The 13,972-nt window shown below is 40.3% G+C and overlaps 1 protein-coding gene across 1 annotated transcript; it reads right to left on the reverse strand.

Moving 5' to 3' along the window:
• Positions 1–208: 208 nt before the first annotated feature.
• Positions 209–4,068, reverse strand: cebpg (CCAAT enhancer binding protein gamma). Its single transcript, XM_030048297.1, has 2 exons — positions 3,902–4,068; positions 209–2,569 (listed from the first exon to the last, which is right to left on the reverse strand). The coding sequence occupies exon 2, from the start codon at positions 2,439–2,441 to the stop codon at positions 1,908–1,910; it is 534 nt and encodes a 177-aa protein (XP_029904157.1). The 5' UTR covers positions 2,442–2,569; positions 3,902–4,068; the 3' UTR covers positions 209–1,907.
• Between the last annotated feature and the right edge of the window lie 9,904 nt (positions 4,069–13,972).

Below are 13,972 nucleotides of genomic sequence, written 5' to 3' on the forward strand. Positions count from 1 at the left end.
GTAAAACTGAGAAAGCCACGTACTTTCCCATTCAAAATGACTATACATTTAATATCATCTTTCAGATATCTTACATTTCCCATGGCACTTATCCTTTAAGATCACTCTCTTTTCCAAATTTCATATATGCTGCTCCACTTTTTTGCAAATATTATGTTAATTTTTTACTTTTTGTACAACACATTTGGAATGAAAAATTACAACACAGTTGAACTTTTATATGCAATTTTAATTTACAATGCACGTTACCCCAAGATACTCTTATAAAAAAGCAAGTCATGACTAAGAGAAATGCTGCCCAGCAACATTCATACCAAAGCAAAATGTGTCAAATATCCATGGAAATATTGCAATGTTGTTTTGTAGAAAATATCAGAACAGAATTGAATTTTGTTTCTTATTCAATGTACAATCTGCAGAATATGCTGCAAAGAATGCTGCCAATATGCCAGATTTACCATTTCTCTTCTTCTGAGTGCAATTACATTTTCCAACAGTGCTCCCACATGCAAACAGTTGTCGAAACATGCTGCTTTTTTAATACGTGTAGAAAAATGAAGGATAGAAAAACTAGTGAAAAGATGCAATTCAAAGGTCTCTAATTTTAACAGGCCTTCAATAAGAAAAGGAAGGAAAGGCCGTGCTTGGTGTGGCTCTGAGCCCGAGGTACAGAAATCTACCAGACACACTGGGTGAAGATACACAACATTCCTACAAGGAGATGAACAATCTTACACACAATCCTATGGAAACACTCCACGCCCCAGTAAAGCTTTCATAATTACAAAGTCTGACAACAACACAGGTACACACCACAGCGTCTGGCTGGCTATACATCCCGCTCCCTGTTGTGTACCGCAGGCGGGGCAGGCTTGTCCCGATCTGCCAGGACCAATTAGCAGAGGGCTAACGAAACAGCCCGTCTTCGGCCCAGTTTAAAACTGATCCAGGATCAACTGGCATTAGGCTGCGGCTTGTGACGCCACCAGAAGAGTTTTGACTTTAATCACGATGGAAGTGCCTGATAAATCTGGGGTGTCTGGGTCCTCCCATCCCACAAACATCCGTCTGGATCAGGGATGGAGCTGTGGGAGTTGGGGTGGGGTGGGGGGTTACTGCAACAGCTCTCTTTTTCTCTGCAACAGCTCTCTTTTTCTCTGCCCTCTTGTGATCTTCCACCTGACTTCTTCCTGCTGTCCACACCTTACGAAGTAAAAAACAAACAAACAAAACACTGCGCCAATTTAAAGACAAATATAGATTAAAGTGTACACATCTAATGAAGAAGACAAATACTTGAGGGCTATGTCTTCTTCATATTATCCATTCTGTATTTTAAAAAAAAAACTTATTTTGTTAAGCATCCGCTCATAGAGAATATAATTACAACCTTAACATTTTCAATATCTTTCAAGGGGAACACCAGCCAGTGTTAAACAGTTACATTTTCCTCTATGGTAAATGCAGTCAGTGCTACTGAGCATCTTCCCACTGACAATCATAAATCTTTTAAAAATGTGGAGGAAAAATAAAAAGCAGGTTCTGGTTCCTGCAGACTCACACTGAATGCAGACTGAGACACCTTATCTAGTTTTTCCATTTCAATCTAGATGAAAATGTCACTCCAAATCTTTTGGCATTTCATCTACTGACTGAGTCCATCCATTGTTTTGGACTTGGGGAATTTGCAGTGGTACTAGTGCGTGGGAGGGGTGATCAGAATTATTAATTGCCACATAAAAAAACAAAACAAAACAAAAAAACAATGAAGAAGATGTGATGCCATATTTCTAAGAGGAGAAATGATATGAGCTCCCGCAAGCAGCAGTGGTGGGTGAATGCTTGGCCGAGCAAACCAACAACAAACATGACCAAAAATCTGATGTCCCTCTGACTCAAAATGGCCTTCACTGGCCATTGCTGTTGTTGTTGTTGTTGTTGTTGTTGTTGTTGTTGTTGCTAGAGGCAGGGCTGGAGCCCTCAGCACCGCCAGGTGGCTGGACATTGTCGGCCAAGTTGTGGGCATGTTCCAGGAACAGGTCTTTGAGGACGCTCAGCTCTTTGCTCAGCAGTTTGATCTTGGCTTCCAAACGTTCGTTCTCCTCCTTCAGCTCATTGACGCGCTGCTGCGTGTCCTGCGCTTTCTGCTTGCTGCGCATGCGACTCTTCTTCACCGCCAGGTTGTTGCGCTCACGTCGCTGACGGTACTCCTCACTGTCTTTGTCTGCTGGCTGCTTCTTCATTTTGCTGGGCGGGACGGCTTTGCCGCCTCCTGATGCTGGGTTCACTGGGACCAGCTGGGGGACCTGCTGCAGACCTGTGACTGCTGATGGCAGGGATGAGGAGGCTGTGGGGGCTGAGGTGGCGTGGGCCTGGCTCTGGATGACACTCACGCCGTTGTGGTCTGATGCGGTTAGCTTCGGCTGAGATGGCCTGCTCATTTGGATCCACTGCCTATGAATGCTGCTGTCCAACCGACCACAAGGACCGGAGGTCTCACTGTGCGGGTTTAGTGGTAGAAAGAATGAGGAGAAACCCAATCCGTCAGCCTCGCTGGGCAATATGGAGCCTGTGAAAAGGACAAGGACAGGGGTTAGTTCGACTTTAAGTTTCTTGGACATCACATCCCTATCAAGGACCTCATCAAAATGAGGAATAGTTTAATTTCACTATTTAATTCACTATAAATTATTAAGATGCAGGAAATGCATGACATAACATTTTCTTATTTCTGGTTTCAACTCAATGCTATTTTTCAGTGTTCAAGTTGCCTATGACATCAAAACAATTTAACCCTTTAAAACCTGCAGAAATTCACTTGACTTCTTGCAAAAACATGAGAAGAAAAAGGCAAATGAGCAAAAAAATGTATAAATAAGTAGCATAAAAAATAAAATTAAAAATGCCCAAAATTAGCACACAAAATTGTTAATATATTTAAACATCAGATCAGTGATGCTGAATCGACATCAGATTTCTTGTGTTTAAATGTTTACACATTTAATAATTAACACAAACGAAAATCTGTTGTTTTAAGGGTCCCTATAGGGCAGCCCACAGCTTACTGAAAATCAACTGAAGGGTCCCCAACATGAAAAAGTCTGAAAACCCCCAGTTAAAAAAGTCCACAGGAAACCTAAAGAAATGGTCAGTTAAATTCACAATGAACATCTGGAGTCATGCAGCTGAGGATGGATTCGCCACTGACCTCAATCAATCATGCACTTGAATTTCTAAACATTATATTCCTGCCTGTTATCCAAGAACTCAGCAGGCAACTGACATGATAATTACAATAATTACATGGATTAGTATTCTGTGTTGCCAATTAAGTGCCCTCATTTGATTGGTCCGCACGTTACTATGTAGCCAGTCAGCTGTGTGCAGGGCAAACCGCTCCGGGTGAAACAAGAGGTCTAGTGTTGCCTGCTGTTGCATCATCAGCTCTAGCTTTGTGCTGGAGAGGGGAACTCCGTAGTCATGCAGGGCTAAGCAAAACCTGACTTTTGGCGGAACAAAAAGATTTGCCAAAACACGAAAACGTCCCCTCGCGTCTGAGAAGTTGATGAGACTCACATAGTCGATATTTATTAATAAATATTACTATTATTTCCGAGGCCTTTACTCCGAGTAGTAACTTTTATTCGCTCAAACGCATACATGGATTGAAACGCCTTTTTATCACGTCGGCCACGGCCAGCCTACACATGTACACTTAAATAAGATTTTTTAGCTCGTAGGTACAATGACTGAAGCCAAAATGTCACCGTATTCTCTAAAAGGCTACATACCGTCTTCCATTTACCTACAGTTAGCCTGCTAGCCGACAGTGCTAACAAGCTAACTGTTCGCTCTCTTTGGTACCCACAATGATTTCAGAACCATATTATCCACAGCTTACCTTTACAGAACAGGAGCTGAATGAACTATTCGTCAAAGTTGATACAGTTAAAGTGAAAAGTTGGAGTTATATCCTGTCTGCTGGAGCTCTGACTGTTTTTGTTTGGAACATGGAGAGGGGCAGATTGCGAAATATCTTTTACCATGTAGGGCAATATCCATAAGCAGCCAATCACAGACAAGTAGGAGGCGGAATGGCATACAATTAGCCAATCAGAGACACGGATTTGACAGAGTGATGCAATGCACATCGTGATGTACAGTTCGTTCGGCCAATGGGAAGGGGTTTCTCTTTCTGGATGTGTTTATGTAATATGGAAATATGAGATCACATAATGAATGACTTCATCTCTGAATGACGAGAGTTAATAACAATGACACTAACAACAGTAATAACACTTGTACTATCAGTGCTAGTACTACTTCAACTACTTGTGCTTCTGCTAGTATTGACCAGATAGTCCGTCAAATCCACCTAAAATCACTTAACAAACCATTTTATGTGTGGATTAGAGTTACATGTTAATAATGAAAAGTCATATTACAATACATTAAATAAGTATTAAACTCATATAAGGAAAATAGGTTCTGTTTAGGGAACCAAACAAACTGTATTTTTCCTGAAAGAATGCTTGATTTCTGTTCTTAATGATCACTCTTACTGATTACATAATGGGAAATGAAACTTGATCTGTTAGATTTGCATCTCATTGTGTCATTATGGTGAGGCTACTGAAAGAAAGAAATACCCAAGAAAGAAATAATGTGGCCTAATACTGATTTTTGCCATTGTCAAAAACTTTGGCAAGGCACAACATTCAACAACGTGAATTGAAGTATGTCTATGCTTATGTCTCTGTACTGTGTGAGACTTTTCATGCAGATTAGTTTCTTTTTAATAGCCTCTCCATCCTATTAAAATACATATTCCTCCTGCTGATACACTGCTTAAAGTATAATTGCTGAATTGACCTGGATTTGAAGTACAATACCATTACACTGGCCGCTTTTGAATACAGGATTGGGCCAATATTTAACTTTTTATACATCTCATCACTAGAGACAATAGTACAACTGGAGAACATTTTTGTTCACTTTTTCCCAAAGGTATATATTAGGTCCTCACGAGGCCAGGGGCTGAATGTATCAAGGATGCGTACGCATAAAAATGATGCTGAGTAAATATCTACACAAATATTGGTATGTATCAAAGGGAAACTTGAGGTGAGAAGGTGCCTCTGCGCATTTTCACAGAGATTGTAGAGAGTCACTCGGAGAGATTATGCAGGAACGATTTCAAATGTGATATTCTTACTGCTGTTACACTCAGTGTAATAGTCTGTGTTGTGTGTCCCAAAAAATCAGAGGAGCATTAATGTTTGTATATTTTAATAGAATAGAATAGAATAGAATACTTTATTGTCTGTCCCAAATGGTGACAGAAATTCTTCTTTGACAGGGCTCACAAACACATTCACACATTCCCATCAAGACACATAAATTGATATATTTTGCCCAAGATCAGATACAAATATTTTATTTCTCATTGTATTTATATGACAGAAATGTGCCATTAAGGTGAAAGACATTTAAAACACACCGTTGCACCAGTGTGCGATTTGTGAAGACAAAAAAGGTTTTTAACGTTGTTATTTTGGAAAATAAATCAGAACCACAATGTAACAATATAGACTAGGATCCATTTAGGTCCATTAAAAAGTCATTCATCAAGTTGCATGATTTTTTCACTGATGTGATGTCAAGTTCATGATGTAACTTTTCCTCATCCAGACTCATAAGAGATGTGATCATTTACAACAAAACAAAAGGTTAAATGCTAATTTAACATACCAGAATTCAATCCCACAGTGCTCATTATAGCACTGAGGGTAGGCATGGCAACAAGTCACTGTTTAATTTGATGCATGCATGGGAGTGGATACATGCGTGCTAATGTGCGCACAATTCCACACTGATTTCTCCACTTCATGATGAGAAACAGGCGTATGTGTCTATTCAGTCATCTGCCGCAAAACCTCCGTACGAACAAACTGGGAATTGTGTGTATGCATTGATTTAGAGTGGATGCTGCGCAAACTTTGATACATGTGGCCCCAGGTCTGTACCTTCTGATTTTGTGTACATTTTGTCAAGCTAAAGTAGTTTTAGATATGTAAAAGTACAAATTTGTACCAATTCAGCCTGACTTAAAGGTACAACATAGTCAGCTTACAGTGCAATGACATCCACGGACGTAATTTTGCGGGGGGGGTGGTTGTGGGGTGGGGGGGACATGTCCCCTCTACTTTTTCAAAAGCAGTTTTGGTCCCCTGCAGTTTTTACTGCCCAAAAACAATGTTACGCTATATTAAATGGAGACAGGTCAAGCACTAGGACCCAGTGGAAAACGGCCGCTCAAGCTGAAGCCTGTTTTCCTTTTGATTGCTCACAAGCTATTCGATTGGCTCTGCCGTTTCTTGCTAATGTGTGATTGGGCGTCCCCGCTGTCACTCCATCTGGTTGTAAACAGCGCCTGGACTTGCTCACCAGTGAAAAAAAAGAAAAAAAGCGTTGCTCATCACTGGTGTTTAGCTAGTTGGCCAGGAGTCCGTCTTCATCTGCCACTGTACGTTGTTAACATGTTGGCCGTTTGTTCTGCCTGGGTCACGTCAGCTCCATGGATTTTAATATCAGAGGTTTCATTTACATTTACATTAACATTTGAATGTGTGTCTGTGTGTGTGCGTGTGTATGAGTATTTGGTAATTAGGGGCAGCCAGGTGGCAGGATGTAAAAAAAAAAAAAAAAAAAAAGGAAAAAAAGAATACTGGACATAAGAGACTTCTTTAGAAATCAAAGTGTAAGTTACTCAGAGGAACACATTACACTCTGACCGTCTGGAAGTCCTTCTCCTCATCCATCACAAACTCAGACTCACTCACCTCCTTCAAAAACAAACTCAAAACCCACCTTTTCAAACTGGCCTACAGCACCTGACCCCCACACAGCTGACATCTCAGACACCTTTCACTTAATATTATTATTAGTAGTAGCAGTAGCAGTAATAGTATTATTTTTATTTTTTTTAAAATTATTTTATTATTTAACTTCCTGATAAACTTATGCATTGTAATTTATATGTTCATATTATGTAATTGTATTATTCTTGTAAAGTGTCTGAATTTTATTGAAAGCGCTGACAAATAAAATGTATTGTTATTATTATAACTGTAGAGCCTCAACAACACAGAAATAAAAAAAAGCATATATTTAAAAATAAAGTTTTTTTTTTGCACACTTGTGTCTGTGAAATTTCTGTATGACAACTTTGTATTGAAAAGCCTCTAGGCTGTAGTTGTATACATATTTTGAACTTCATATTGCTTTGAGGTGTAGGGTAGATATCATGGCACTGTTGAAGCAGTTCAAGCCCCCCTAACTGTGCCAACTGTGTCTGCCCACCTCCAAATCAACCTGTCGCTGATGCTGAACTTGAATATTTGAACAGTTAAGTTGGTGGGGACTCTTCCATGGTTGTGGCTCTGATGTGTGTCAGAAATTACATACAAGTTAAAAAAATAATAATAAAATAAAAAAGGAACCCAGAGGCTGGTGAAACAAGCATCACCTGTTTACACCTGTACTTAGAGGTGTAACCTGGTGATCAGATCACCCCAGACACATGTTAATGCAGTGGTTCCCAAAGCAGCCCTCAAGGACCTGCAGGTTTTTGTTTCAGCTCAACCCTTTTAGCTTCAAAAAGAACATGAATTAAAATAGCAAAATTCAAAATTACTGCTAAGGTCTCTGTCTCTCTCTCTCTCTCTTTCACACACACACACACACACACACACACACACACACGCTCGCTCTCTCTCTCTCTCTCTCTCTCTCTCTCTCTCTCTCTCTCTCCACTCTCTCTCTCTCTCTCTCTCTCTCACACACACACACACACAATGAAGACCCACAAAGATTAGGCAAACAGCCCCCACAATATGAAACAGCAATAGCTGTTTTACTAGTATTTTTTTTTTTTTTTTTTTTTAACAATATTGTGCTTGTCAACAGTGTGTGGCATCACAAGGGGACATGCAGTTGAGGGCTGCTACATTCCTATACAGGATTGGCTGCCACACCACAAAATGACCGCCATTACCCACAGCACATCTCCCAGAATGCCTCACCACTCAGATAGGTGTAGGTGGTTAAGCCACTGAGTTGGAAAACTTGACAAGAGTCAGAACAAAGTTAGCAGAGGGAAAGAGAGCGAAGGGCTGGAAGGTACTGGACCAGGGGTAGGCAGCCATGTGCCATAGAGAGCCGAGAGGTTGCAGGTTTTCATTCCAAACAAAAACTCCACCAAGTGATTTTACTGATTACCTCATCTTCAAACAGAGAGGAGGGACTAATCAGTGAAATCACCTGGTGGAGTTTTTGGTTGAAATGAAAACCTGCAACTTCTTGGCTCACTATAGCACATGGTTGCCTACCCCTGCACTGGACAAACTTATTCTGAAAATACTGCCAGCATTCAGGAATGTGCCCTAATAACTGAGCCGCTCAAGTGAAAGAAGACACATTAAAAGGGGGAAAACTGATAATTTATGTTGAGCATTTTTGGAAGCATTTGAGTTGTTAAAAGAACCCATTTCCCCCTGGGATGTTTAAGTTGGCCTTTGCACTCTGAATTTTGATCCAAGACAGTACCTGAGTTGCCTATTACTAACATGCTTACTGGAAAATAAAGACAGTTGCCCTCTGTTTTGAACCTGCTATTTGTGAACCTGTTATTTTTTTCTTATCATGTTAAAAGTAGTAAACTCGCCCAAAAACTGAACCTCCTACCATACGCCTTAAGGAAGACTCACCTCACTACAATTGGGCACATAAATGACAAATGTTGGTCATTTTCAAAAACAAGGCGCCAGACTGCACCTATAATTTAGCGTGTGAATCAAGGTTCATGATCTCAAACAGTGACTATGTCTATACATTTACACAGGAGAAACCGGATTATTGTGAGTAACCAGGTTGGGGTAGGAAATCAGATAACAAGGTTACATGTGTTGCTTTCTTTTCTTGCACATATGCACACTTAAAAAGTTGTTCCAGTTTGCAGACCCCCACCTGCCAGCAATTGGTCCACAAATGCCTTATATCACAGTGACTTCCAATTCTATCCAAAATCATTCCCACTAAAAACAAAAAAATTCTACTTATTTACTTATTTTGTTTCCAGTTGAGGTTGTCTGCAGTTCTACTGTTCATTGTAATGATATATTTTAACCTAAGCAAAACTGTCACCCATAACATGTTTCGATACTTCACTGGAATATTATAGAGCTGAACTACATATGAAGTATGTCTGCTGTGCATACTGTACACTCTTGCTGTAGTAAACTTCACAGAACTTTTTGTCAACAATAAATCCTGTATTGGCTTTAAAGCTTTCCACACAATAACTCAACATGTCTATTTAAGCTGGTGCTGGTGTCACGCAACACATCACAGTGTGGCAACAGAGACTCTGCTGAAAGTCTATGGGCACCTTAAGGGTTTACATGCTCATTTATTGGGTTTCTCCAGCAGTAATCTGGCTGTGTTAACCTGCTTTCTCTTCTCCCTTTATCTGATAATGGAAACGATACTTCTCATTTACATTACATTTCAGAAATTGGATAACTGCCACATGTGGGAAATAAGTTGAAAAATAAAGTGCATATAAATGCACTGAACGTCACTTTAGTGTTGGATGCAGTGTTAGAATCAGAAGAATCAGAATCAGAATCAGCTTTATTGGCAGAGTATGTGTTCACATACAAGAAATCTGACTCCAGTAAACTTTAAACTCTCAGTGCAAACAGAAAAAGTGAACAGTGCAAATTGACATAAATTAAATAAAATAGAAAACAGCAGTGGCGAGAAAAAATAAACAACTAAACAAACAACCACTATAACAACTACGTACAGGATGATGTGCAGTGATATGCAATGATGCAGTGTGTATGGACCTGACACTCTGTGACTATGAAGAGTTCATCAGAGCAACAGCCTGGGGGAAAAACTGTTTCTGTGACAGGTGGTTCTGGCGAACAGTGCTCTGTAGCGCCGACCAGAGGGGAGAAGTTGAAACAGTTTGTGTCTGGGGTGAGAGGGATCCTACTGGCCCTTTTCCTGACCCTGGACTGGTACAGGTCCTGAATGGAAGGGAGGTTAGTCCCGATAATCCTCTCTGAAGACCTGATTGTTCTTTGTAGTCTGTTCCTGTCCTGTACGGTGGCAGAGCCAAACCAGACAGTGATGGAAATGCACAGGACAGACTGGATGATGGCGGAGTAGGACAGTGTGAGCAGTTCCAGAGGCAGGTTGAACTTCCTAGGCCGGCGCAGGAAGTACAACATCTGCTGGGTCTTCTTCCTGATGGAATCTATGTAGGTGGTCTACTGCAGGTCCCGGGAGATGGTGGATCCCAGGAACCAGTCCACAGTAGACACCGTGCTGTTGAGGATGGTGAGGGGGGAGAAGGCCTACTGTCATCTCCACGGTCTTAAGCGGGTTCAGCTCCAGGTGGTTCTGACCAGCCGCTCCACCTCCCGCCTGTAGGCAGACTCGTCACTGTCTCGGATGAGGCCGATGACTGTTGTGTTGTCTGCAAACTTCAGGAGTTTGACGGACGGGTTAGGGATATAATGTACAAACATTAATACTGATAATTAATGATGTCATACTGTTATACCTAACATGAGCCCTGTAACACCACACCCCATGATCTGGTTCAAGCAATGACACGCATCAAAAACAGGAGAGCTGCTATCTTTGGACCATGTCTCAATGTAGTCAAGAAGCATGGAGTGGAAGTGAGCCGCCGTAAAATAGTTTGACCATTTTGGACACCAAAGGGGCTGAAAATAGGTTTCTGCTGTAAAGTAGTTCAGCCTGAAAGCTGGAATTGCTGAAAGTGAAATCAAAACAAATGTGTTTTCTTGTGCATCCCTCAAAACAATATTTTAGCTTGTGCTGCCTCTCAAAATCAGGTTGTTTTCTGGTCTGCATCTCCTATGTTGATTTTCAAACTGTACACTCATGGTGAAGCTCTTGCACAGGAAAACAGTTAATGGTGGATGTATTACACTTGTCCTTAGTTGCCCTTGTATTTTTATCCTGTGTTTCTTACTCTTCCTTTTAGCTGTTCTCTCCTTGTTGATGGTTTTTCTGTTTTACTGCTTTTTGTGTGTTTTTTTTTTTTATTTTAGGTTTTGTAGCACTTTGAGATTCTTTTATGAAAAGCGCTTTACAAATAAAATTTATTATTATTATTATTATTATTATTATTATTAGTCCAACAAATATCACTAAATGTGTAAAGTTCTCAACTATCCCTTTAAATGTGGAATGGTTTGATGGATATTTTTGCGTGCTTTCTAAAAGCTAATTCATGCTTCTTGCAGTCAATGCAGTCTATGCGGCCTCTGCAGTGATATCACATAATTGTGGCGGTGCAACTGTATGCAGAGGGTCTGCAAAAGATTTCTGTGTGGAGAACCACACACCTCTAGATTTTTGGAACACCACGGATGATGTATTGGAGGCCGCGTTGCAATAATTGGCTGAATCACCGCTCTAAAAGAAATGCAGGAAAGTGGACAGCATTTCTTCACCATGGCAACAGCTCAAACTCCATTCTGTCAAGCTGAGTTCACTATCTATGCTGAAAGCACTCAAGAAAGACATGAATTAGCTTTAAAGGGAACAGAGGTCTACCATAGTTTAAAGGTACATTTTGGTTATTTAATTTGGGGAACTAGTGTGTTTATACCTCTCTAAATAATAGTAGCCTAATTAATGCATTGGCTAACAATTAATAATAGGCTAACATCCTGTCTGCACCTAGGGCCCCACCTTCCTCAGTATAAAAAATAACCTAAAATTACCCAAAAATTTGTGAGAAAAAGAGAGGAAATAAACCACAACAGAATGCTATAAGTCTTTTGCTCCTCTGTCACACAGGTTCACCTTTTGGACCCACATTTATCTGCTCGTGGTTTGCGGTTATTTTTTGCTTAGGGAGTTCTCAAATGTCAAGGGAACGTACTAGTCTCTACTATGTTTCTCTCTCTCTCTCTCTCTCTCTCTCTCTCTCTCTCTCTCTCTCTCTCTCTCTCTCTCTCTCTCCTCTCTCTCTCTCTCTCTCTCTCTCTCTCTCTCTCTCTCTCTCTCTCTCTCTCTCTCTCTCTCTCTCTCTCTCTCTCTCTCTCTCTCTCTCTCTCTCTCTCTCTCTCTCTCTCTCTGGCGTGAAGCTGGGTTACCTGCAGTTTCAATAGAGGGAGCTCCCAGTCCGTCGCACAACTTGCATGAGTTTCTGCAATCCCTCCGCCTCTGCCCTCTCATATTTATTTAGCCCCATAGCCCTTGTTACTCTACCACCTCTGTTACCTGGGCACTCAAGCCGTCTGTCAGGGGCGGTGAGCATGTAGCAACTTCATTGTTCTTTTTAATACTTTCATTTACTGTAGTATTGCTGTAATATTCTTACAATAATATTATAGGACATCACGAGAGCGCTTTTCTACAATGAGACTACGAGGTCTTAATACATCAATAAATCACACTTTAAGCCTTATTCATATCAGTTTGTTGTGTTGTATGTATAACTGGTTTGGATAGGTTTGAAATAAATACTGAATTCAATTCAGTTATATTTTAATAGCAATAAAACATCCAAAACCTATTTAATTTCTATTTTACACGTTTTATTGAATAGCTTTTATTTCCTATCTTAACACTTTAAAGTTCACTGAATAAAAGAAATCAATTTTGGAAGCACTAAATAGCCTACCCTCTCTGTGTATGTTTGACAAAATATTGCTTCAAATACAAAACACATTTAGCCCCGTCAATAGGCCTATATCCTGTTTGGAGTGAATGTTGTCCACAAATGCAAAGGACTGCAAACACATTGTATTTTATATGCCTTTATTTGGTTCATTATTTTTTTGTTCGCTGACTTGTATTTGCACTATGGGCTTAACAAAAATGGCATTCATTTGTAATATTGAGTCGTGCTTTTTTTTTTTTTTTTTTTTTTTTTTGGAGGAGGGGGGGTCTGTGAGTCCGGGTTGCTGCAGGCAGTGCGTGGAGACAATATTGCAATCCTAAATTAAAATGTTAGTCCCCATATAAGGCGTCGCCGTCAATGTAGGCGCCACTGTGGACGGCAGGTTATTATGAATTCACTCTCTGTGTTAAGTTGTTTTCTATATTCAACCGCGTGCGATAGAGCATATTGATAATGTAACAAGAGGGAAGTTTTAAAGGAAGTTTTAAATATATACAATTAATGTGCTTTGCAGATTTCTTGAGAACATAGAATTTGACCAAATTGCAGACAATGATGCTCTATATTTAATTAAATCATTCTGCGCAGTCAAAAGTAGCCTAATAAACTTAAAATTTGAATATAAAATACTCGGACCATATTTTTGCCACTGTTGGTGAAGCGTTTCAGTTGTTCAAATGGAAAAGCTTCGTAATTTTCTGTAGTAAATTAAGAACTCTTGTATATTCGATTACGCGCCTGCTGTTCCATAGGGACAGACCTTGGTACCGTATTCCATGCTGTTGTTGTCTTGCTACCGATAAATGGCAAGAATTATTTCAATGAAATTTGTAAAAGTTGAAAATGTATTCCGGTTTGAAAACTAGCTGCTCTGCTTTAACGCCACATTTCAAGTAATGCTGTAAACAGGTGGGGGACATTTGCCAGTGAGCAATGTAGCATCAAAATTATGTCCTTTTTAGAATGAAGTGTAGGAAACGCTCTCTCCATAAGAAAAACATGTATGGCTGCTTGCTTTACCTCCAAAAAATGTCTCCTCTAGTGATACTGGATTAGATCTAAAACCGTGTGTGTGTGTGTGTGTGTGTGTGTGTGTGTGTGTGTGTGTGTGTGTGTGTGAGTGTGTGTGTGTGTGTGAGTGTGTGTGTGTGTGTGTGTGTGTGTGTGTGCCCGCCCATCTCCTCCTCCTGCTATATAAAGTAGAGTTTGACAGTTGAGGTTACAGAGCAGGAGGAA

The sequence above is a fragment of the Myripristis murdjan genome, chromosome 3, assembly GCF_902150065.1.
Source record: "Myripristis murdjan chromosome 3, fMyrMur1.1, whole genome shotgun sequence".
Taxonomy (NCBI): Eukaryota; Metazoa; Chordata; class Actinopteri; order Holocentriformes; family Holocentridae; genus Myripristis; species Myripristis murdjan.